At 39.9% G+C, this 25,839-nt stretch overlaps 1 protein-coding gene across 8 annotated transcripts in view; it reads left to right on the plus strand.

The window, feature by feature from the left end:
• Positions 1-982: 982 nt before the first annotated feature.
• Neo1 (neogenin 1) overlaps positions 983-25,839 on the plus strand; it is a 178,869-nt gene continuing 154,012 nt past the window's right edge. For 3 of the 8 annotated variants that reach the window (XM_028892478.2, XM_028892480.2, XM_028892481.2), the window contains exon 1: positions 1,147-1,462. In XM_028892478.2, the coding sequence (XP_028748311.1) occupies positions 1,294-1,462 (169 nt within the window). In that variant the 5' untranslated portion in view covers positions 1,147-1,293. Of the gene's footprint in view, positions 1,463-25,839 lie in introns of all 8 variants that reach the window. The other 5 variants (XM_028892483.2, XM_028892484.2, XM_028892477.2 and 2 more) reach the window with 4 other exon arrangements.

Genomic DNA, 25,839 nt, shown 5'->3' on the forward strand with positions numbered 1-25,839 from the left:
GGCACTCTCGTCTGCAGTGGACTACAGACTGTTTTCTCCTAACTTCGGGTATCTCGATCCTCAGTAGTACCAGGTGGTTGAAAAGCCAATACCCGAATGCTCCGGGTTTACTGTCCAGAGAGACACTTTGATTCCCAGGTACATTAAAAAAAAATGCAGAAGTGACCGTCCAGGGCCTAGGTAAAAGGCTGCAGTGACTGCAGAGAATTAGCCCGGGGGAGAGTCACGGGGTTGGGTCCCGGCCTGGGCACCCGATGGAGGATTGGGCTCCCTGCACCTTTGTCTGAGCTAGCGCCGAGTGTCACGGTGGGGGCGCGGGGTTCCGTGGTCCAGGCGGGCCGGGTACCACCCGAGAGGAAGCCGGAGGTCGGCGCAGTGCCGCCAGGCCCCCTCCCACGGGAACCGCGCCAGGTCCCCAGCAGGAGCCGGGCGGCTCGCTATTGTTTTTGGCGAGCACAGAAATCCGTGCGCCGACCCTCTGCGCACCCAGGTTTCCTCCCGGAGGCCATTCGGTTTCCTCTGCGGCCCTATATAGAGAGGCCCGGGGCCGAGAGGTGCGCGCAGGCTTGCGGCCAGGGCGTCCGAGCGGCTCTGCCTCCGCTCTCAGCACCCTTTGAAGCCGCCCGCGGAGGTGAGGGGAAATCTCTCCCTCGGATTAGGAGCGGGAGGCGGGAGGAGAGGAGGCGGATCGCTTCTCCGGGGTTTCCCTGACGCCAGCAGCAGCGCCCGGCGCGCGCGCTCCGCGCCCGGCTCCGGAGAGCAGGGGGAGGGGAACGGGCCCGCCGCCTGCCCCCTGCGCCAGCTCGGCTCCACCGCCGCGGCTGCCCGCGAAGCGACCGCCGGGATTGGAGCCCGGGCAGGCCGCGGGGCGCGAAGAGGGAGCTGGCGGGGAGGGGGACGGGGGAGGCGCGCGTGCGCGGCTGTGCGCGTGCGCGGCACGGCGCGCTCCGGCGCCCGCCCCCTACCCTGCGGTCTCCGCCCCCCTCGCTCTACCGTAAGGAGCCGGAGTCGGCGGCGGGTGGCGGCGCCTGGAACCTGGGGAGACCGAGCCACCCCCCCCCAGCTCTCGCCCGGAATGTACTGACTCCCCTTCTCTGCTCTCCTCCCCACCCCGCTGCAGGAGGGAGGCGCCCGGAGTCTTTCCCCCTGGGCGCGCGAGGGGGCTGCGCGGGCCGGGTCGGGCCGGGCTGGAGCCGAGCCTGCGGCGCAGGGACCGGCTTGAGGCGCGCTGAGGGAAGGGAGCGAGCGCTCCGCGGCGCTGTCGCCGCCGCCGCCGCCGCTCGCGGGGCAGAGATGGCGGCGGAGCGCGAAGCCCGGCGACTCCTCAGCACCTCCTCCTCCCGGCGCTGCTGCCCCACACCGCTGCTGTGGCTGCCGCCGCCGCTGCTGCTGCTGCTGTTGCTCGGGCGCCCGGCGTCCGGCGCCGCGGCCGTGAGGAGCGGTTCCCCGCCGCAGTCCGCAGGTAAGCGGGGCCGGGCCCGGGACGCCGTGGGGGCTGGGGCGCGGCACCGGCTCCCGCGGCCGCTGCGGTGGGTTTTTTGTTGTTGTTGTTTAGGATCCGGAGGGGAACATGCGGGAACTTCTCCGCCTCGGCTCCCGTGGCTGGAGAGAAAAGGGTCTCGCGTGGCTGAAAGCGGAGCGGGCAGGAGGGGCCCCGGCCGGGGGAGGGGCGCCTCCGGGGCCGGGCCGGGAGCTCTGGGGTCCAGTTCTGCGCTTTGTACCGGGAGGCAGGTTCACCCCTCGCCTCTTTCCCCTCCCCCAGGCTCATCCCACTTGTAAGAGTGGGACATTCTTGTGCTCACACAAGCACCAGTAGAGGCCACTACACACCTCATTAAATAAACAATCGTACAGCCAATTCATTAATTTTCAGGAAAGGATGGAGGAGGGGGCTTGAAACTATTTTTTTTTTTTTCCTGGCCTGGTCACGGGTTGCCCAGCTTCTGAAGTCCAGGGAAGCACTGTCGGATCTCGAGGGACTCTTCGCTCAGTGATTGGAGCCTTGAGTCTTCCGGAGAGGGGGTGCCAAGGGGCATAGTTGCCCCTTCATGATCAGTGGTGTTGACTTAGCCATGCGAACGCCTTGGAGAGCGGCTCCAAGTGATTCTGTCGAGTAGTGCTTCCGTTATGAAACGCCTCCTCTTTACTGGGGATTTCAACTCTGTTTCAATGTTGCCCACTCTTAACCTATGAAAGATTTCTGGCATCGGATTTTTAAATACTTGTCTATTGTCTTTAAATGGCAATATATACACACATATTTTCAGCCTCTTTTTTGTGTGTCGTGAATTGCTGGAATCACCTGCATTCTTACTTATTTAAGGGGGACAAATTAACAAATAGCCAAGCCTCTGATAGTTGAGGAGTAGGACTCAACACTTGAAGGGCAAATTGACGTGTGCTTTGCTAACCTTGTTTGCCTATTTGGTGTGCCATACAACTTGACAAAACTTCTATGAGATTTAAATTTTTACAACTGAAGGTTACCTGATCGGACGCAATGGCGATTTGTAATTCCTAAACCAGAACTTGTTTTCCTTTTATTATTATGAAATCATTAAAAAATCACGTCGCAGTGTGATTTGGCTGATAAACTTTGGAATTTTGCATCGTGTGTATGTGTATATAGCTTAGGACTTGCCGATGTTAAAAGAACAGTTTTAAACCTCCTCCATTATTAAATTAGGATCATCGGTGTTGTGATACGCACTTGTACAGCGTTTTGGGCACAGTTTTCAGACCTGAAGTGTAAGTAACTGAATAGGAATGGGCAAGAGAAACGTGACGGTTTTGGAAAACAAACTCCTTTTCCTCTCTTAATTTCATATGTAAATGTATATATAGCTCATCATGTGTGCATTTGAGGTTGTAGCTGGAGTTTATGTTTAAAGTTTTTGCAATGATGAGGTGCAAGACATTTGCCGTTATGAGTTTTCAGTCCAGTGTATAAGGGAAGATAGCTACTCAGCTACTAATTAGTCAAGTGATTGTGATAAGTACTGCAAAGGAGAATAGGTTTTGAGAATGTGTGTTGGAGTGATTTATCTAACTACTGTCAGGGTTTCTCAGAAGATTTGAGGTGGTGATGGGGTGGAGGTTAGAAGGCTCACAGCTAATTAGTAGTGCCATAGAGTATAGAGCACAGATCTGGTTCTCCTTCATAGACCTTCTTATTCTTCTTCCAAAACACTTTCTGTTAACCCCTCTGTCTCATTACAAAAATGAAAAAAAAAAAATCACAACGAGCAGGGGCTGGTCTGTTGTGTCATGAGTTGTGGAAGAGATCTAGGGGATGGAGAGCTGAGTAAGCAGTTGCTGGATCAAACGGTCTATCAATCAGGTATCATTAGTCAGGATTGTATTTATTTACTTATTTTTGAAGAATGGTAGACTTGACTTTTGGTAGGGGATCGAGGATGTTCAGTAATAAATAGAGAAAAATAAGATAAGTGAGTGTTTTAACATTTTAGGGTAGACATTTGAACACACAGTAGAAGAGAAAAAAAACAAATGAAGTGATCATGATAGAAAATGGTTAGCAGTGGTGAAGAAATGAATGCTCACAGTCAGGTTTTGGGCAGGGAGGGCTGGTTACTGAAAAGATTTGTAGTGATCCTTGGGGAAGATGGATTGACTGAGCACCCTGTGAATTGCAAATGTTCTGAGTTGAGAGTAGACAGTCTTCATAGAGGACCCCACAGATTCTGGCAGGCATTTACTTGATGTGACGCATTACCTCATAAGGTGGTCTGTTTCTGTTTTTAATAATGTCTCTTAGAAAACATGGCTTCACATTTAGAGTAATGTTCACTCCTGCTCTTTAATTTTAGCTCTCCCTTGCCTTTATCAGCACCAACCTGTGTCACTTGACTTAGCATTTGCTTTTCTCTTGGTTTCTTCCTTTCTTTTTCACATTTTTCTTTTACTCAAATACTGATTTTTAATGCTTGTCTCATTCTCTCCTGTCTTTAATTTTTGCCAGTAAGCTAATGACTCTCTTAGTCCTTCCCTCACTCCCCGCTTGGTAGCTTCATTGATGTGGGTCCAAAGGTAGGCTCACTTTTGCACCTCTTCCCCCATCCCTTTTCTCCGTGGTAATGAACTAGTCCCTGGCCAGGGCCCTGATACTTTTAGGATAATCACGTGGATTTGTCTTGTATCACCTGTCTTAGCTGTCACTGTCCATGCCCTCTTCCGAGTTAAGATCTAGAAAACCTTACTCTGCTTGATCTTTACCTCCTGGAGATTTCTTCTGTCTGTACCTTTTCATCTGTATCCATACCAGAAACTAGCAACAGTGGCACTGTAAGGAATCTGTCTTAACTGTTACCTTCTAGATGTGTGTCTTCCTATTGGAATAGTTTTTCTGAAATATATTTCTAAGTGTAGAGCTCCCAGTTAAAATGTGTGCCCCATAGTTTCATAGTCTAAACACCTTGGGATAGAGATTGTGAGATCCCATGTGTTCTTTAACAATCCCCAACAATCCCAATTTAAATTAGTCTCCTCTCCTCACTCTTCTAAGTACCTTTTGTTCTCCCACTCCAGATTAATTGCAGAGCTTTGTGCCTTCAGGCCTTTGCACATGCTGTTCTTTTTTTTTTTTTCTTCTGTTAAAGCCACATCCCACTTCTTTAACTCTTATCTTATCAGAAACCTTTTTTTCTTTTTCTTTTTTCTATTGGCTTCTCCCCCAGAGAGTTAATGGTCACCATTCTCTGTGTTCCTGTAGCTCTTAAAATACTTTTCTCTGTCTTGTATTATTTATTTTCTTGTTACTTTTGCTAGTCTTAACCTCTTGAGGATTGGTACATGTCTTAGTCACCTTTTTTTGTCCTTGGTATACCTGAAGCATCAGTTGTTCATTAGTTAACTGTTAACTTGACACAAGCTAGAGTCATTTGGGAAGAAGGAACCTCAGTTGAGAAAGATGCTGCCATCAAATTGGCCTGGAGGCAAGCCGGTGGGGCATTTTCTTGTATAAGAAAGGCTGAGCAAGCCACAGCAGCACTCCTCCATGGCCTCTGCTTCAGTTCCTGACTCCAGGTTCCTGCTTTGAGTTCATGTCCTGGTTTCTGTAGGTGATAGATTGTGACCTGGAGGTTGTAAGATGAAATTAATCCTTTCTTCCCCAAGTTGCTTTTAGTCACGGTGTTTATCATATTTGGAAAAGAAACTAGGAAATGAGAAAACAGTGAGTGTTTGTTGAATTGTGTCCAGCAGGTTTTGAACTCGTGGACCATAGAGCATAAATAGGATTCCTTTATGTGTTTGATGACAGATTCTTGTGGAGAGTATGCATGTGTGACAGTTGTTCCGTTCCCTCCCCACCCCTCTTCAGCCACTCTTCGTGGATTTTCTAACACTTTAATGACCTTGATCATCCTCTTAGATATGCTACCATTTTAGTATTTATCAGTTTTGTCATTTTTGGGAAAGATAATTGACTTTTCCGTGGTTGTTATAAAAAAGACTTGATGTTCTGCTCTGCCTGTCTGTTGGGATGAAATACAAAAGAGGTTATATATTTCTAGGGTGAATGTGCAGATGATAAGAGGTGTGCTCCTTAGCACATTGTCTGAAAATTAATACATTATGTGGGATGAAGAAAGGACTTTCATGTGGAGGCAGGATTTAGGGGTATGACTCATGATTCTACAACTACACATGTATCTGTAAATTGGGGGCTACAGGCAAGCAAGAACAATACCTTTCATACCTAACTGAATTGCCAGCAAAATGAGATGTAAAGTTGCTTATAAACTATTATATTTGAGTCGAATAGTTTTTTAAAACTTTTATTGATTCTTTATGGATTTCATATCATTCATTCCAATCCCACTTATCTTCTGGTCTCTCATCTGCCCTCTGCCCTTGCAACCTCCCGGCAAAACAAGACCAAATTTAAAAGAAAAACCAAAAACCCAAACAAAACAAAGAAACAAAAGGGGGAAAAAAGAAAGAAGAATATTGTCATGGAAGCTGTAGTGTGGCCCATGTAGAATAGTTTTAATATTTCTTTTTCAGCTTTAGAAATAAAGTGTGATTCAGTTGTTAACTTTTTAAGATTTATTCTCTCTCTCTCTCTCTCTCTCTCTCTCTCTGTGTGTGTGTGTGTGTGTGTGTGTGTGTGTGTGTGAGAGAGAGAGAGAGAGAGAGAGAGAGAGAGAGAGAGAGAGAGAGAGATAGATAGTTAGTTAGTTTATGTGTGGTTGTCAGTAGAGGCCAGAAGAATGTATTGGATCTCCTGGAACTAGACTTACAGGCAGTTGTGAGCTGCTCATTGTGGGTGTTGGAAATCAAATTTGGGTTCTACAGAAGAGCAATGCATGCTCTTAATTGTTGAACCATCTTTCTAATCCCCCCTTCCCACCCAGTCTGATACTGAAAGTATAGTTTTTCATTTGTCCCAATTGATTATTGTTAGTGTTGCCTTCTGTATCTTCTCTATGTAGACAAAGATATTTTTTTTTGATGTAGAAAAAATAGAATGTCAATACATTTCTTCTATGTCTTTCCTCCCAAATATTTTGCTAAGTGATTTCCATGCCCTTAGTAAGTGTGGGTACCATGTTTGCTACATTGCACTCAACAGGAGAACAGTAGGGGCAATGGCTAGAAGTAAGGTTGACCTGTCAGAGAGCTAGTGAGGTGAGTTTGATTTGAACTTGGTTACACCATCAAGTGAAATATGATTTTAAAATAGAGGCCACAATTTGAATTAATTTATAATAAAGAGTATTTGCATTAAAAACATTGTATATGAGACCAAGAAAACTCATTCAGACTCACTAGTAAAATACTGTTACATTTCTTTGTAGTTGGTTTCTATTATATGGCTCATTCTTTTACTTCATAACTGTAAGCTATGTATATCTTTAGATGTTTTCCTTAAACGTGTGTGTGTGTGTGTGTGTGTGTGTGTGTGTGTGTGTATACACAATTATTTACAATTATTTATTTTGGTTTTTCAAGACAGGGTTTCTCTGTGTAGTTTTGGTGTCTGTCCTGGATCTTGCTCTGTAGACCAGTGACTCTGTGACTCGAACTCACAGAGATCTGCCTGGCTCTGCCACCCGAGTGCTGGGATTAAAGTCGTGCACCACCACCACCACCACCACCACCACCACCACCACCACCACCTGGCGTGTTTCTTTTTTTAATGCTATATTATCTTTAAATTATTTTATTTTTAAAACTTATTTTAAAAATGCATGTTTTATTACTTACATGGGCAGATCTCATTTTTAACCCATGAGTAACAATTTTAAATTTTTTTTCCTAATTTGCATATGTTTATATAGTTTTCTTTTTTACACATAAGCAGAATTATACAACTTACTGTTTTTCAATATATATTTTTGAAAAGATTTATTATTTAATGTGCATGAGTTTTTTTGCCTGTATGCATATGTATGTACATCACATGAATGCCTGGTGCTGTGGACCCCCTGGAACTGGAGTTACAGACAGTTGTGAACTGCCATGTGGGTGCTGGGAATTGAACCTGGGTCCTCTAAAGGAGCCATTTCTCCAGCTCTCAGTATGTATTCTTTATCTCATCGTTGGAGATCTTTCCTATTAGTACACACAAATTTTCTCGTAACTGTTTTTTTGAAATGTCTGTGACTTTGGAGAATGAACAAAGTATTAACAGTGGCCAGTAAAAGTGGTATTTATAGAACAGTCACAGTGTTTGAAGCAGTGTACCATCTATTTTATTTGTGTTTTTATATTCAGTATCTCTCCATTTTACAGATAAGAAAACTGAGTCTTAAATTTTAAGTACATTGTGAAGGATTACAGAGCTACCATCTGGAAAAGTTGGCATCCAAATGCATGTGTTTGCCTGCCTTTACTGCCCTGTGTATTCTGCCACCTGTGTATTCTTCCACTATGGAAATTGAAGATACTTTCGCTGATTTGCTGTGATAGAGTTGTGTGTTAAACATTTTTTTTTTTTTTTTTCCGTGTGGTCTTTCCCTTCTGTAACTTTGGATTCCCACACACAGGATTACTGATAAACAGATAGTTTTTGTGTCTGTGTAGGGTCATGGTTTATTATAGTTAGTGTTAATTGTGGATGGTGCCATTCCTTGGCTGGGACCCTGGTCTGTCTGAGTGATAAAAGGAACTGAGCAGCACTATGCATTCTTTTCTTCCTGATTGTGGATGTTATGTGATCAGCTGCATCAAAATCCTATCACTTGAATTCTCTGCCATGATGAACTGTACCTTTGAACTGTGAGCCAGAATAAATCCTTTCTCCAGTAAGTTGCTTTGTCATGCTATGTTATCACAGGCATCAGGAAAAGAAACTAAGTCAGGGTTCCAGTCACTCTAGAACAGTACTGGTAACATTAAGAATACTACCTCTTAAACCGCAGGGATATAGCCAAAGGCTCTGAGTTAACCTCTAAGTACCACAGTAACACAAAACAATAAAAACCCTTGACTAAAACATTTACAGCTTTCCCAAGTTGTTTTTACCTTTAATTGTGAATATTTCATACTATATGTTTTTATTTTAATTGCAGATATCATAGTCTTTTGTTTGTTAGCTGAAGGGTGGGACTAGTTAATGGGTAATCAGGAGTCCTCCTCCTGTGTACTTCTACACTTAGTCAGCAGTGTAAAATTGAGCAGTGGTCTCATCTCAGTTGAATGACCTCTATGTTGTTCTTATATTTGAAAACTAGAGGTTTCTGGTTTGGATGTGAGAATTAACCTTTTGTCATTCTGTAAGACTTACTTTAATTATATATCTTTTCCAGGTATAAAGTAAGGTATGATTGGGAAAGTCTGTTCATTGCTTATAAATGATTGTTTATGATATTATTTGTGTAAAAATAGTTTCAGTGCTGAGTTCATGAAACAAGTTCAGTTTTAAGTAATTGTGAAACATTTTAAGTTATAGTATTACCAGAAATAATAGCTGCTTACTCTCAGGCTTGGAACAGGCATGCATGGAGTGTAAAATAAGTTGAATTTACAGAGCTGGCTGGAATGAGCAGGTTTTGCTTCTTTTTCTAAAGATGTGGTTGTTTTATATTAATTTAGTTTTTGAGTCAGGGTCTTTTTATGTAGCTTCAACTGGCTTCAGGCTTGTGATCTCCTGCCCTAGGCTTCTGAGTACTGGGATTATAGACAGGCATGTACCATCATGTCTAGTTTATAGGTTTTGTTGTAGTGAAATCAGTACTTGAATAATTTGCAAACGATAGTCTGCAAATATGATTGTATGGCTTTACTTTTCTTTAAAATAGGATTAGATATATCCTTTGAAATAGTTTTATAGCAAGGATTTTTAATTTAATTTTTCATTCAAACAGTTAATGCTAGATCTAAAGGTTTAAATAATTTTGGCTCATTGCAAACACATCTTTGAGGGCTAATTATAAAGCCCCCCACTTTGGAGATAGATATTAAGGTAAAATGGATGTGTTTTCTGTTCTCAGGATACCTTGGGTATAATAGCTGAGATAAAATAGATAATAATCTGTTGGGCAGTGGTGGCACACACCTTTAATCCCAGCACTTGGGAGGCAGAGGCAGGCCAATCTTTTTGAGTTCGAAGCCAGCCTTGTCTATACAGAGAAACTCTGTTTTGAAAAACAAACAAACAGACAAACAAAGATAGGTAATATGTAACTTGATTTGAAGCAAACTTTCTATAGGTGGAAAGCATTCTGAAATCATTGTGTCAGTGCTGATCAAGTAATAGTGCAACTTTCCCTGGTAATTCTGGATCTGGATTTTTAGAGTAGTTCTACTTAGTTTATGAAGCCAGTAGGCAGGAGCTCTCTAGAATGAGTTATTTTTCATTTCCTCAGAGTGATTCCTGGAAGGTTTGCATATGTGAGGATGCCATAATAAAGTCATCTGGAGTTCAGATACTACAGTGTCTTCTGGATTATGTAATTTTGTATAGAAAGATTCTGTGCCTGCATTTGTGTGTGTGTGTGTGTGTGTGTGTGTGTGTGTGTGTGTGTGTGTGTGCGTGCGCGCGCGCTGCTTGTACTGTGAATTAAACTTGTAGTCTTGCAGATTAGATGCTAGGCAAGTATTCTTACCACTGAGCTACAGCCTGAGCCTTTTTTCTGTAAATCTGGAGACAAATTGTTCTTTTTTGTTTGTTTTGTTTTTAGGACTGATTATTAGTTGGCAGTAGTTGGTAAAACTTACTCAGGATTCCTGAGCAGAGCACATTTTAAAAATGATGCTACATAGAAATTGAATAGAGAAAGTTTTTCTGTTGCAGAATGAATGAATTAAAAAAAATCAGTGTATGTTTTCATATATAAGGTATAGTTGAGAAAGTATTATCGTTAACAATTCAGGAATAGAATAATAAATTGTAAGCGTCATATATAATTTTTAATTAATATAAATATAGTAACTAAAATTTGAACTTCTTATTGATTAATTCTTGAAAGCTTTTGAAGTTTGAGTGGGAACTATTAGTTTTAAATTTGTATATTTTGTTCAATGGATTGTATACAGAAATGTTTTGATGATGACCTCCTTTACTAATAGCACCAGAATTATATTGAACTCAACCTTTATGCACCTTAATGTAATTGAAGAAGAGGAATAAGGGAACTTTTGAAGTCCATGCATAAACAAGTTTCCCAGTCTTGGAGGGTTCCCTTCTGAGAACACTTTTATTATAAGCACTTTAACAAGCAGGATAATCTAGTTTCTGAGTCCATAGCTAATCAGAAGTGGGTAGAAGGATTGTCTTGGGTGCTCTTGACCACAGGAGGTTGTGAGAGTTGCAGTGAAGGAGATTTTAGACAAGCACACGAACACAAACTCTTCCCATAAACAGAAATAATTGTCTCAACAGAAGTGAAGAAAATTCCTTTTCTGTGCATTACTACTACCGGGTACCACTTGTCCCTTGCCCCCACCTTACCTTTTCAGATTATATAGATTATATATACGTTGACTGCTTGGGAGACACATCTTCGCTCAGAAATCTCCAGTGTGACATCTGAGGTTGGATAACTTGAAAATGCATAGGAGAGGTGGTGAGGCCCTAGTAGTCCTTATTACTCTGGCCATGGCATTTATCTTTATGAACAGCATTGCTAAACCTGATTGCTAATTGGAATTTTAATTTTTGTGTAAAGTTAAGTGTTGATTTGACCCTAATTTTTTTAAGTTATAAAATTTTGAATGAATGTATAAAGTGTGAAATCATACTCCATACCTGTCCTCAGAGGTAACCACTTTTAATAATATAGATTTTATATTGTATATGTATAATTAGATACTTATGCAGTATCTCTAACAAAAATAACAAGTTGGATTATGCTGTTCATACCACTTATCCACTTGTTTTAGGACCTCTTTCTACATGAGTGCATAGAAATGTGCCACAATTGTTTTGATAACCATATGATATTTTGTTGACACAGTCTACTTAATTAGTTATTTTCTGATGCCCCTAAATTTTTGATTGCTAACAATTGATATAATGAATCCACTTTTTATAAATAATGTATGTTCATGTGCATATGTACCATCAAATAAGATAGGGCATTTATATTAATTTGAAAATGATCTTTAATGATTTTGTGAGTATAAATATATGAATATATGTGAGTGTGTATTAATTTTTGGTAGTTATTTTCAAATTATTTGCCTAAAAGATGATTCTTAACAAAAAATGAGAGTGTCTATTTCTCCACACCCTTGCCCATAAATTATTTGTCCAGACTGCCTAGTTTTTACCACCTTGACTGATGAAAACAGAAATGTCTCTATGTATTTGTTTATTTTGTATGATGTATGTGAGTGCTGCTACACATGTGCTTGGTACTATGTGGAATGACAGAGGACAGCCTTGTGTATTGGTCTTATTCTTCTAGCTTGCCTGGTGCAGGATTTCTTTGTTGTTTGCAGCTGTACGTGCCAGGCTGGAGGGCCTGTGAGCTACTTGGGATTCTTCTGTTTCTTGTTTTCCGTCTTGCCTTAGGAGCACTGGGATTACAGATGTGCACTGCTACCTCTTCCTGGCTTTCTGTTGGTCTTGAGGATTCAAACTCAGGGCCATGTGCTTTCACAGAAAGTGCTTTACTCAAAATACTGTCTCCCCAGCCCTTACGTTTACATTTATTAATAAAATTGGCATCTTCTCAGGTTTTACTTGATAGTTTATATTGTTTCTGAGAACTGTCTGCCTTTTGTTCACATTTTCCTCCTCTCCCCTTTTTTGAGTTCAGTGGTAATGCTGCATGTACCTTTGTTACAGAGGAAATTAGAGTTCCAGTTTAGGTTCTTTGTGTTGTCACCCATGATGTGCTACAGTCAGCATTACTCTGTTAGCTAAATAAACTTTTCTTTATAAGCCACCCAGCTTCAGGTATTTTGTTATCCAGACATTAAATGGACTAATACAGAGGGGCAGGGCACTGTTTTTCATTTAGGACACTTTGAGCCTAAAATGTCAGCAGAATGTGTTTATAACTATATTACAGAATTGGAGATCTGGTGAGAGGTATGTGCTGGACATGTATGTTCGGGAGTTATTAGAGATGATCATAGTTCATGTCATGAGAATAGATCTACTTAGAAGTGGGGGGTGAACCCCAACCTGCAGTAAAGATTTAGAAACATACTGTAGTTGGGTTTACAAAGGAAGGAAAAATGCCCTGTGTTTGCAGAAGATGCTGGTACCAAAACTAGGTGAGTACGTAGAATAAGAACTGTGTAACACATAAAGTTTTATTTCACCTACAGATAGCTTTTTGAAAAACATCCATATAATAAGTGGAATAGTGCTAAAATAATTTTGTTACCTTTTCCAAACTCTATAGGCACAGCTGTGGCCCCACAGTTAGAGTGCTAGGCAAGGAGAGAGAAGGTTACAAGGACTATTCTGGGCAATTCTTCACTGTAAATGACAATTATAATAACTTACCACCCACCCTGCTGTGCTGAGGTAAACAATGAGTTGATATATATCCATGTTTAGAACAGAGCCTGGCTTATCTTAATTGTCCATTAAACATAAACTGTTATCTTTCTTGTTTGTTGTTCTATACTAGATTGAGCGGAGAGCCTAAACAGCATGAAAGGTAGATAATGCTGATGTAACTTGGCTTATATTTTTGTCTCTCATGGTTAAATTATTTTTATCAAAGTAAATATATGATGTGGCTTCTCTGTATTTAGTGATTTTTCTTTTTTTTGTGAACCTATTTAGGGTAGAAAAAGTTTCTTCATCTGTTGTACTTTAATTTCCTTCTGGAATTCCATAGGTAAATCTATTTCTTTTTTCCTGTTCTCTGTGGTACTTTATTTCTCATTTTGTTCTGTCAGTTTCTTATATTTGGAGACTATATTACTATGCATACACAATTACAATTGTCTTTCTAGTGAGTAAATGCATTGTTAGGAATTTATTAATGTTGCTTTTCAGCTGTTATTTTAAACAAGATTTATTTTTATTTTATGTGTATGAGTGTTTTGTCTGCATGTATGTAAGTGCACTACATGTGTGCCTAGAGCCTACAGAGGTCAGAAGAGGATGCTGGATTCTAACTGAAATTACAGGTGGTTGTGCATCACAGTGTGGATGCTGGGAACTGAACCTTGTTCTCTGCAAAAGTACTCTTAACTGCTTAACAGAGCCATCTTTCCAGCTCCTCTCAGCTCCTTTTTAGTGTTAAATATTTATATTTGTTTTCAGACTTTATTCAGTCTTGAATATATATATATATATATTATTTTTTTTATATATATATATATATACACTGTATTACAGTATGTGATTATGTTTTTATTTTTTTAAGTTAGTTTGTCGTTTTTCTAGATTATGAACTAAGCCATTTCTCCAGTTCCTTTTTTTTCTTTCTTGTGGTTCTTTTCAGTTAGCAATTTTTCTCCCTCGTAGCAACCAGTTGTTACTTCTTTTACTCTTTATTTATTGGTTCCAAAAACATCTTTAACTTTTACTTTATATAATTTCTTGGACAGTGCAAAAGTTTTTATAATCAGTTGCCTTTCCTTTTCAGTTTTGGTGATTTTTGTGTATTTTAGTTTTCTTTATATTTCAGTCCTGTAAGAAATTAATGTTATTAAATAAGTCATCATTTATTTAGATTTGCTCATATTCTTTTCTCATTTCTTTTTTTCCCCTGCATGTCAGAGCTTCTACCTGGGATTATTTCCTGGAGAATATCCTTTAGTATATAGTTAGGTCTGTTGGAGATGTATTCTCTTAGCTTTTGTTTGTCTCAAAACATTTGTATTGTAATTTAATTCTGTATGTTTTTAGAGGTTGGATGGTTATGCTTTGTTTAGTTTTGTTTTTTCCTTCAGCCGTTAAAGCGTGCCATTCTGTTGTTTGCTGGACTCTATTTTTCTGTTGAGAAGTCAGGTATATGTTTAGTTTTTCCTCTCTTTTGGATAATAAGCTTGCACTCCCTCTACTAGTTTCCCTTAAGATTTGCCCTTTAATGTGACTGTCAGAAATTTGACTCTGAGATTCCCAGTTGTGGTTTTTTTTCATGTATGTGCTGTTGGGCTTCTGGTAGCTGTACGATAATCACTTTTATCACCTGGAAAGTTTTTTGAAGCTGATCTCTTCAAATACTCTGCCTCTTCGGAATTCGGTCATTTAAGTTCTTTGCACCCTCACCTCTTGACAGGTTTAGAACAGCTCTAGTTTTGCTCTCCCGTGGTTGTTAGAATAAGAGCAACAGCTTAAGACACTCAGCGTTCTTATCAGAGGCAGCACTTCCATTTAGTGAGTCCTTTATTTCATTTTTTGTATTTTCATTTCTAGAATTCCATTATGTTTTATAGTTTCCAAGTTTCTGCTTATAGTTTTATTACTTTAATTCTTTCTCTTACATGTTCCTGCAGGTGCTTTTATATTTTGTGATTTTTTTTTTTTTTTTTTTTTTTTTTGGAGATTGTCTTGTCTTTTCATGTTTGTTGTGATTGGATGCCAGGTATTGTATACAAAAAAATAGAGATTATCTGAATGGCATTGCCATCTCTAAAAAGGTCATCCCTTGCTTTGGTAAATGGGTATGCTAGAGGAACTAACATTTCAATCTGCTCAGGGACTGAGATGATTTAAATTGGGCTTCTGCTTCTATGAACTGGAATACTTCAGGTCTACCTTTACTTCTTAGACACAATCCTTTGAGATCCTAAACTTCAGTTTAAAGGGTTTACCTTCTTTCCAGCAGGTCCTCACTCTTCTTTTTTTTCTTGGATTTTGATCTCGTCAAAAATTAAGCATAGGGCTGGAGAGATGGCTCAGAGGGTAAGAGCTTGTTGTTCAAGCAGAAGGACCCGAGTTTGGATTCATAGCATTCACATTGAATAAAGAAAAAGTGAGCGCATATAACCTCAGCACTATGGGGGATGGAGGCAGGAGGATCATTGGACCTTGCTAGCTCACTAAATCCAGCTCCAGGTTTAGTGAGAGACTTTGAAATATTCAGGGAAATTAGGCAGAGATTGATAGACCAGGACACTTGACATCCTCCTTTGGTATCTATACCCCAGGACACCCTCATATATGTGTGTGTGTACCCCCCCACACTCATCAGTTTAGCTCACTTCAACCTGTTTAAGCAGTAGTCTTTAGAATGTGCTGATTATACTTAAATATAAGCAGTAACTACTGTTGACTGCCTTGACGTTTGTAGACTAAAGGATAGAAAATAGCAAATAGAGGATGTCCCTTCCTATAATATTGTTTAATTCACCATGCCAACAAATTTCTCCCTGCAGCCTACTAAGCTTTTTTTTTTTTTTTCTTAAATTAAGGACTTGATTTAACAGCAGATTTCATTCATTTGAGGATTCAATCCTTGTTTAAACAGATAAGAATAACAGCTTAGGCTTGGTTAAGATACATTGTAAATGCAACCAAAATTTTACCTGGGGCAGTTCACTTTAGACTGTTCTGTTCAGAAGGTGAGCACTTTTGTAACCCATTTCTAGTTACTCATAGGCTGATTATCTAGTTTGTTCATCTTAAGATTATGAAATCCTCTTGTTTCTCCCTCCATTTAGATCTATTCCCCTGGCTAATGGAGGGAAAGCAAAGAAAAGCAGATGTAGATAAATTAATGGCTAATGTGAAGTTGTTCCTGTTTGTTTCTTTTTTCTAATGTTGAGTTTCTGTGCTCTTTTGGAGTGTCAAAAATGACCATTATCTACTATTTAGTGCAATAAAATGAGTTCTTGATGTGCTATTCCTGATGAGGGTACCCTCATGTTACTTAGATTATGGGGCCATTTAACAGTTCAGGCAGATACAGTTCTATTCTCATGTTTGAATTAGTGTAGGCATGTGGTACCCACAGCTCTCCCAACATCCCGTATCTCCATTCTTCTTGTTATTGCTCAGACCACTTTGCAAGCATTTGAAATACAGTTGATGCGACTGGGGTAAGAGGCCAAATGGAGAAGTCAGTTACATGCCATTCTAGGTAGCAGCCATAGCTTTTTATCTCAATATTATCCTCAAGACCTAGTACATTGTCTGATATGTCTTCAGAAATACTTTGTTTTATAAAGACATTTTTCTTTTCAGTGCTGGAGATTGAGCCTAGAGTCTTGGGTTTGCTAGGCAAGCCTCTAACATTGAGCTACACTCCTAGCCCTTAACATTTTATTTTCAAATGAAAGACTACCTCAAAATTATAGTCATAGGAAGAAGCATTTGACTCACCTTTCTGCCTTTATAGAAAAGTTGGGCTTATGTTCAAGACCAGCTGTTTAAGTTCCTATGGCTTGCTTGACTTAATTATGCTTTAGATAATGCAAAGAGGTAGGTAAATATAATATACAATAAACCCCAGCAAACAACTTCCTACCAAACAGCCATTATTGGAGAAGGGGCAGGGAATGTGCGGTAGGATGTGTTTTGTTTTACTTTTGGTGCCTATATTTGCTGAGTAGTGTGCTGTAGCATATACTGAACCAGGTAAGATGTAGTTTTGTCCTTAAGGAACTTGTGTAATGTAATAATTACTATCAACACATTGCATAATAAAATGCCAAATAAGTTGTATACTTTCCCAAGCATTAGCTTTATATAATTAAAACAATTAATGCTCAGGGCCCATCGTTAGAAAGGTATGCAGTTTTCAGTTCTTCAAGACCGTGTGAGCATACTGAGTTGGGGAAACTGACTAGAATACACATTGATAATTTATCTCCATTTGACTGACAGGAATGTGAGCTTCTTGATATAAATTATATGAATATTGAGCCTGTTGATAATTTCTTTTATATCAGATTATATCATGTCATCAACTTAGAGATTTTCCAAGTCAGTTATGTTTATTAGTACTGGCCTGTTGTGGAATTATTTAGCCACGTGTGGGGGTGGGGGAAGAAAGAGAGAGAATTCAGTAATATTACTTTAAAAAAAAACTGTTGGGGGACATCTGTTTATCCCTTGTTCATCCAGAAATGTTCAGCTTCTTCCTTGGGATCTTGATTGCAAAGGATAAGTACTTTCATTGTGTCTTGTATATATTTCTAACTCGCCTTTCCTTAACATGTTCTCGTTAAGCTCTAAAGCAGTTCTTTCCTTCTGATAACTGTTTTCCCCCTAAAAGGAAGGCCAATCTCTCATGCTTATTTTGTTGTTGGTATGGCTGCCTCCACCTCTTTTTTGTTTTGTTTGTTTTTCTTTTTTCTTTTTTTTTTTTTTTGAGACAGGGTTTCTCTCTGTAGCTTTGGAGCCAATCCTGGAACTCGCTCTGTAGCCCAGGCTGTTCTCAAACTCACAGAGATCCGCCTGCTCTGCCTCCGAGTGCTGGGATTAAAGCGTGCACCACCACTGCCCAGCCTACTTCCTCCTCTCTTACAGCTTTACTAGGATTTAGAGGGATCACACTTTGGTCTATAGGGCAGCTGTGTTTCATCGGTTCTTTGTTCCTGCTTCAGGTCATGTTATAGGATGGAAGTTAGTATCTGGGAAAGAACTCCGCTTTCAGAAGTGCAGAAACATTCTTTGTAAGGGTTAAGAAAGGAAAATTTGGTAGGACAGATGACAGCTAATCTCTTACATCAGCAGAGCTAGTTTAGAGTCACATTATCAGGCTGTCATAACTTCATTTTAATTGGCTGCATTAAAAAAAAAAACCACAAAAATTAAACTACCAGTTATGCTCTTTGCTCTCCTCATTGTTGGCAGTGTAAAGACTCATTCACAGAGAAGAGGACATGAACCAGTAGGTACAAGGACGCTTATGTGAACGAAGCTCTGCCCAGCCAAGCGACTTGCCCTGGTTTAAGATATAGCACTTGACAACTTCAAATAGTTTGTTTTCTCAGAGGGAAAAGTTCAGTCTATTTATCCTTGTTTAGTAAAAACTGTTATGATTCTTTGATGGAAAATACTCTTGAGATTCATTTATTCATTCAGCAAGCATTTATTGAGTAGCTACTGTGTGCAAGGCACTGTGCTAGGTGGTGAGAGAGAATAAAAAATTTAATGAAGGGTGTATCGTATAAAAATAATAATGCTGTATAGAAAGTGGTGTGTGCTGTAAAAGGAGTGCAGAATGCTTTGGGAATTAAAAGTAGACATTTCTTCCTGACAGGACAAGTCAGTGTAGGCTTTCTGGGGCTTGTAGAATTTGAGCAAGTCCTGTAGGCCACACTGAGAAGAAATGGTTCTTAAAAATTTTAGGAACAGTAGAATCCTGTGCAGTGGTATGGACAGCTACTAGTTATATGTTTGTCCTGCCTTTCTTTGCATTAAGGTATAGTTGGTTATAGTTTCCTTGTTTTGTTTTGCAAATTCCTTTTTTCAGCTCCCTAGAGGCACTGAATGCTTCTAAGGTTGAGTTGGGGGAATCTTAGACTAGTTGGTTAACTACTCTGTGTTTTGTTTGTCATGTGTAAAGCACTATGTGCCAGAGACTTTTGAAAGAGTGTCAACAGAACCAGGATGGTGGCTTACATTGGTAATCTAAGCACTTGAGAAGCAGAGGCAGGACAGTTGCCACAGGTCTGAGGCCAGTAAGTTCCAGGCAGGCAGGGATATGGGAGACACTGTCTTTTTTTTTTTTTTTTTTTTTTTGTTGTGTGTTTTTTTTTTTTTTTTTTTTTTTTTTTTTTTTTTTTTTTTTTTTTTTTTTTAATGTGTGTGTGTGTGTTACATATAATAAGTCAATTATTTTGTGGTTATATTCCCAGTAAGTGATAAGCAAAAATTTTGAAACCACACCAGGATTACAAAGTACTAAACTGTGTGGGTTTTTTTTTTTCCTAGAATTTCTTTGATCTCCAACGTGCATTAGCTCTTGTCCCATTTATTTAGTTAAGACTGCTTCCCCTCTTGTAAGGAGAAAGGAAAGCAGCTCTTTTCTAGTCTCAGAAGTGCTATGACAGAGTGTCCTAACAAATTTTGTTTTTAAACTATTACTGCTACTAGTTATTTACTGTGCCACTCTTTCTCCAAAGAACAGAGGTTTTATAGTGAAAAGTTGGCATGCATTGTAAGCTGTTCTGTCATACAGTAGACCTGGGGTTGTCACCCTAGGAGTAAATATTATGTGCTTAAAACAAGATACTTTTCTTTAAATCTTTTCCCCTGAAAGATAATACCAATGTACTTCTTGTTAATGAGTAAAATTGCCCAAGTTTACTCATGAGTCTTTTAGGACTTTTCAGTGACATATTGAACTGTAGGCATAGTTGAGTTATAAATGCAGATTGTAAGTATACTGGTTAATTTTAGCAAATATATCAGTGGTTTTATTTACTTATTTTGCATTTTGCCAGTTAGAGAAAATATTGTAGTTTAAATGTCTCCCTTTGTTTTGTGTTCTGTATATTTGTTGTAAAATTCATGTTCTTTTTTTTTAATTTGTTGTCAGATGTTGTTGTTGTTGTTGTTGTTGTGTGTGTGTGTGTGTGTGTGTGTGTGTGTGTGTGTCCCTGCTTTCATGTCGTCTGGGCTGGCCTCCAGCTTCCTGTGTCAAAGAGGATGGCCTTGAAATGCCTGATCCTTCACCTCATCATCTTGGGATTATAGGTGTGCACCACCACCACACCTGCTTTTATAGTGCCAGGATTGAATTTAGTGCTTTATACTTGTTAGGCAGGTGCAGCACAACTGAGCTACAGCCCTAGTCTCGAATATGTATTTTTAGTTCATATGCACAGTTAAACAACTATCAGAAATCTTTTCTATGAGCTTCTGCTATTGTTAAATCGTTTCCTTTCAAAAGTCAACTGTTAGTGTTGGAGCTACAAAGACTGAATAAATTTCCTGAGAGGAAATGATAATAAAAATTCAGGAAGTTGTTAGGAAACAAGAACTTATGTTCTTGTTCATTCAGATAAGCTGCTGAGACCTTTTGAGTATATCAAAATAGTTTGTATTGGTGGAAGGAATGAAAGACTTGGCAACTTCCTGTAGTGTTGGAGACCTTGGATTATATAGAATATTGGAATATAGAATGCATAAATGAAAGAATTTCTTGCAGCTGTTTGAATGACCTCCCTTTTTTTCTTTGAGTGTTTTTTTGTTTTGTTTTTTTTTTGTTTTGTTTTGTTTTTCAGAGAAAAATGTGAGAACTTTCTGAAGTCAGTAAATAGCCCATTGGGGAACCTGTTCTTGGGGATACCTAAGTAATTGGTGGCCTTGCACTTCAGGAGTGTGAAACAAGCCAGTATATGACCAGTTTTTCTTCCCTATGCTTTGCTTTCTGGTCACCTCTTGTAGTTTGTCTTATTCTCCAATTTCCACTTACAGGGTCAGTGTAGCTAACTAGCCTTTGTTTTTCCTTTTGAATAGAATTGTTGTACTTGTTTTGTAACAAGCTGAATTTAGTTTGCTTTTTCTTCTCTGTTCATGTCAGATAGTTTTACCCTAGTGATAAGCTCTGGATCCCTCACTTGAATGGGCCTCTTCTAGAACCTGTGAGAGGTCCCAATGTTGTACTTAGTAGTTAGATATTACAACTGTAAAATGTGCAAAAGTAAGGATTTTATCCCCCTTCTTGAATTATGTATTCTTTAAACCCTGCAAGTCAGTCTTGGTTTATGGTACAGGGTAGGTGTTTTCCTTTCATTCATTCTTTTTTAAATTTGTTTCTAGATTTATTTTATTCTTAGGAGTGCCTGCATGTATGCCTGTGCACCAGTTGCATACCTGGTGACTGAGGAAGTGGTGAGCCTCTGTGGTTGCTGGTAATCGAACCCCTGTCCTTCTCAAGAACAAATGCTCTTACTATTGAACCAGCTCTCCAGCCCAGGAGTTGGTCTCTCTTTTCTTTTTCTTTTCTTTCTTTTTTTCTTTTGAACCTGGGTTCTTTGAAAGAACAGCCAGTGCTATTAACCATGAGCCATCTCTCCAGCCCTCCAGGTGATGGTTTCTAAATGTGGCTGAGGAAGGTTTGGTGAAGACTTTTAGAAAGGAAGCACTAATGAGAAAGCTGAGCAGTTGACTGTAGAGCAGCAGCTCTCAACCTGTGAATCGAGAGTCTTTTGAGGAGGGGTCAAACTACCCTTTCACACGGGTCACCTAAGACCATCAGAAAACACAGATATTTACATTATATTGTAACAGTAGCAAAATGACAGTTATGAGGTAGCAATGAAAATAATTTTATGGTGGGGGGTCACTACAACATGAGGGTATGTATGAAAGGGCACAGCATTAGGAAGGTTGAGAACCACTGCTATATAATGTGGGATGGCTAGGGATCCTTTCCCTGGCACCTGGACCACATCTACTTCCCCTGAAACTTCAGCAAGAAGGAGTAGGGGTGGGGGAGCTTGGGCTAGAGGAAGTGTAGGGAAGGCAAGGTGTGTTGTAGCCAAGGTAGTGAGTACATTAAGGTTCTGTCTTTGGATTTAAAGATACATTTTCTTTTTTTTTTTTTTTTTTTTTTTTTTTGGTTTTTCGAGACAGGGTTTCTCTGTGTAGCTTTGCGCCTTTCTGGACTCACTTGTAGCCAGCTGCTCGAACTCACAGAGATGCCTGCTCTGCCTCCGAGTGCTGGATTAAAGGCGTGCGCCACCACCGCCCGGCTTAAAGATACATTTTCAAATAGTGTTTCCAGTAGCATTTTGAAATAACTAAAGAATCCCAAAACAATAATATATTTCACCCAGAAATTTAGTAATACAATTTTAGATTTGCCTTGGTAGATGATTCTTCTCTCTCTATTTTCTCATCTTCTGGCTTGTTTATCTATCTATCTATCTATCTATCTATCTATCTATCTATCTATCTATCTATCTAATCTATCTATTTTTGAGGCAGAGTTTCTCTGTGTAGCCCTGGCTGTCCTGGAACTCACTCTGTAGACCACACTGGCCTCAAACTCATAGAGATCTGCCTGTGTGAGCAGCCACTACCACCTGGTCTGGCTTCTTTTTCATCTCTGTTCTCTTTACTTTTGGATTCAAAGCTCTCCTGTACTTCTGAAGATTTTGAATGACCACTATGTATAGCCACATCTTAAAATTGTATTTGTTATGTTCTCTTTAAAAGTAGTTGGGTGTTCTGCATACCTGGAAACTTTTATTTACAGTTAAATAAAAGTGTAATATTTTCAGAGCCAATTGTAACTAGCCTGTGGTTACCTAGCTCAGTTTCAAAAAATGCTTACAACTATTTAGCAGTTCCTAAAATTCTTTTGGATTGGCCTAATGACATTTCTAGAAAGTTGTATGGATCTGCCACCTGGTGGTGAAATAGTATAGCAAATCCTAACTTTTAGAAGTTTAACATTAATCTTTTTTTTCCCTTTTATTTTATTTTACAATACCATTCAGTTTTACATAACAGCCACAGATTCCCTTGTTCTCCCCCTTCCTGCCTCCCTCCCCTTCCCTCCCGCCCACCCCCCATTCCCACCTTTTCCAGGGCAAAGCCTCCCCCGAGGACTGAGATCGACCTGGTAGACTCAGTCCAGGCAGGTCCAGTCCCCTCCTCCCAGATTGAGCCAAGCGTCCCTGCTTAAGTCCCAGGTTTCAAACAGCTATCTCATGCAATGAGCACAGGACCTGGTACCACTGCCTAGATGCCTCCCAAACAGATCAAGCCAATCAACTGTCTCACTTATTCAGAGGGCCTGATCCAATTGGGGGCCCCTTAGCCTTTGGTTCATAGTTCATGTGTTTCCATTCTTTTGGCTATTTGTCCCTGTGCTTTATCCAACCTTGGTTTCAACAATTCTTGCTCATATAAACCCTCCTCTTTCTTGCTAATTAAACTCCTGGTGCTCCACCTGGGGCCTAGCCGTGGATGTCTGCATCCAGATTCCTCAGTCCTTGGATGGGGTTTCTGGCACAACTATTAGGGTGTTTGGCCATCCCATCACCAGAGTAGGTCAGTCCCGGCTGTCTCTCAACCATTGCCAGCAGTCTTGTGGGGGTATCTTTCTCCTCCACTGCTGGTAGGAATGCAAGCTTGTACAACCACTTTGGAAACCAATATGGCGCTTTCTTAGAAAATTGGAAATCAATCTCCCCCAAGATCCAGCTATACCACTGTTGGGCATATACCCAAGAAATGCTCAATCATACCACAAGAGCACTTGCTCAGCTATGTTCATATCAGCATTGTTTGTAATAGCCAAAACCTGGAAACAACCTAGATGCCCTTTAACTGAAGAATGGATAAATAAATCGTGGCACATATCCACAATGGAATACTACTCAGCAGAGAAAAACAATGACATCATGAGGTTTGCAGGCAAATGGATGAATCTAAAAAAAAATCATCCTGAGTGAGGTAACCCAGACTCAGAAAGACAAATATGGTATGTACTCATTCATAGGAAGATACTAGATGTGGAACAAGGATGACTGGACTGCTACTCACATCATCAGGAGAGGCTACCTGGAAAACAGGACCCCAAGAAAGACAGGAGGATCGCCCAATGACAGAGAAATGGCTGAGATCTACATGAACAATCTGGACATGAGTGGGAGCAATGAAGGGCGAGGGTCGAGGGAAAGAGAGCGGGAGATCCCAGATGGATCAAGAACAGAGAGGGAGAACAAGGAATAGGAGACAATGGTAAATGAAGACCACATGAGAAAAGGAAGAAACAAAGTGCTAGAGAGGCCCACAGAAATCCACAATCTTTTTTTTTTATTGCTTCACGTTTAATATTTTACATAACCTGCATATTTACAGGATCACCACTGAAGTTTGTCTTGATGAACACTGGACATTAAAACATTATGTAATACAATATAAATAGACCAAACATAAGTGAATACTAATGCATATTCTCAAAATTTCCAACAATTTAAGAATTATCAGAGAATTAATGATATGAAGAAAAAACTGTTTGGAGTTATTTTGAAGTTAGCCCCCATGGAACTGGACTAGGCCCTCTGGATATGGAAGACAATTGTTTGGTTCGAACTCTTTGGGGGGCACCCAGGCAGGGGGATCAGGATCTGTCCCTGGTGCATGGGCAGGCTTCTGGGAATCTGGTGCCTGTGGTGTGATGCCTTGCACAGCCTTGGTGCAGTGGGAAGGGGCTAGGACCTGCCTAGGCTCAGTGTGCTGGGCTCTGCTGATTCCCCATGGGAGACCTTGATTTGAGGGATGTGAGGTTGTGGGGTGACTTGGGAGAGAGGGCTGGGGATGGGAGGAGGAGAAGGGGGGATCTGTGGGTGGTATGTAGAGTGAGTAGAAAATTTTTTAATAAAGAAAAATGAAAAAAAAAGAATTGATCAAAAAACAATATTTAAGCTCTACTTTTTAATATTTAAGCTTTTAGATATGTAGCATTTTCTTCTCCCTTCTTTTTATTTGAGAAAAAAATGTTATCTAATGTACTACTGTAGGAAAATTTTGAGTAATGAATTTGTTTTACGGCATTATAGGAGACTTCTTTGATTATGTAATTTGTATATTAATCAGTTGCATATATTCTGACTACTTTGAGAGCGTGCTCCTCTTTAGTTTGAGGAGATGGGAGCTTTTGAGAGTATTGTTGATTGTAGTACTTTTTAAATGGATAGTCATCAACTCAAGAAAAAGTAAAGTTGATAGGACAAAGACTTGTTGGGGCGATAGCAACAGATATATTAGAAAAAATTTAAGATAAACTAACAATGTTTAGTGATCCCCAGATTTAATAATACAACTAAACTGTATGTATTAGGATTAAAGGCTAAAATAGTGACTAACAGGAACAGTCTTGTTTCATCATTTATATAGTCTAATTAGAGAAGCAGATAATAGATACCTAGAGAAACTATTGATTATAATGTTACTACAAGGGACAAGTACCTAAGAAAGAAATCTCATCTAGGCTTAGTTATCAGGGAAAGTTTCTCTAAGGAAATGCCATTTCAGCTGAGGTGTAACAGACACAGACTTAGCTTAATATGAGAAGGGGGTTGGCAATCAGGAGGAATTGAATAGGGCAGTTGGGGTTCTAATGAAAGAAGGGGACTGTGAATTAAACAATAAATAAGTTAAGTTAGGACCATGTAGAGTGTCACATGTCGATGCCAGAGGGTTGCTCTCTTTCTACCATGTAGGTCTTGGGGTGAACTCCGGCATCAGGCTTGGTAGCAAGTCCCCTTACACACTGAGCCATCTCACCTGCCTCAGTGACTAGCTGAAGGTATCTTAAGTGTGCAAAACATATATATCATGATCCACTTTATGTTTTAACTTGTGCTGAGGTATGCAGCTTATTTTATCCTTATATCATGTATAAGATGTATGACCATAGACAAGTTAATAATTTTTATTTCCTGACCTATAAAACGAGGAAAATAAAATTATAGGGTTGTTAGGATTAAGAGGTAATTTTTGTAATGTCCTTATTGCTGTTAGTGTTTTTTTCCTTCTGGTCAACA

The sequence above is a fragment of the Peromyscus leucopus genome, chromosome 7 (assembly GCF_004664715.2).
Source record: "Peromyscus leucopus breed LL Stock chromosome 7, UCI_PerLeu_2.1, whole genome shotgun sequence".
NCBI lineage: Eukaryota > Metazoa > Chordata > Mammalia > Rodentia > Cricetidae > Peromyscus > Peromyscus leucopus.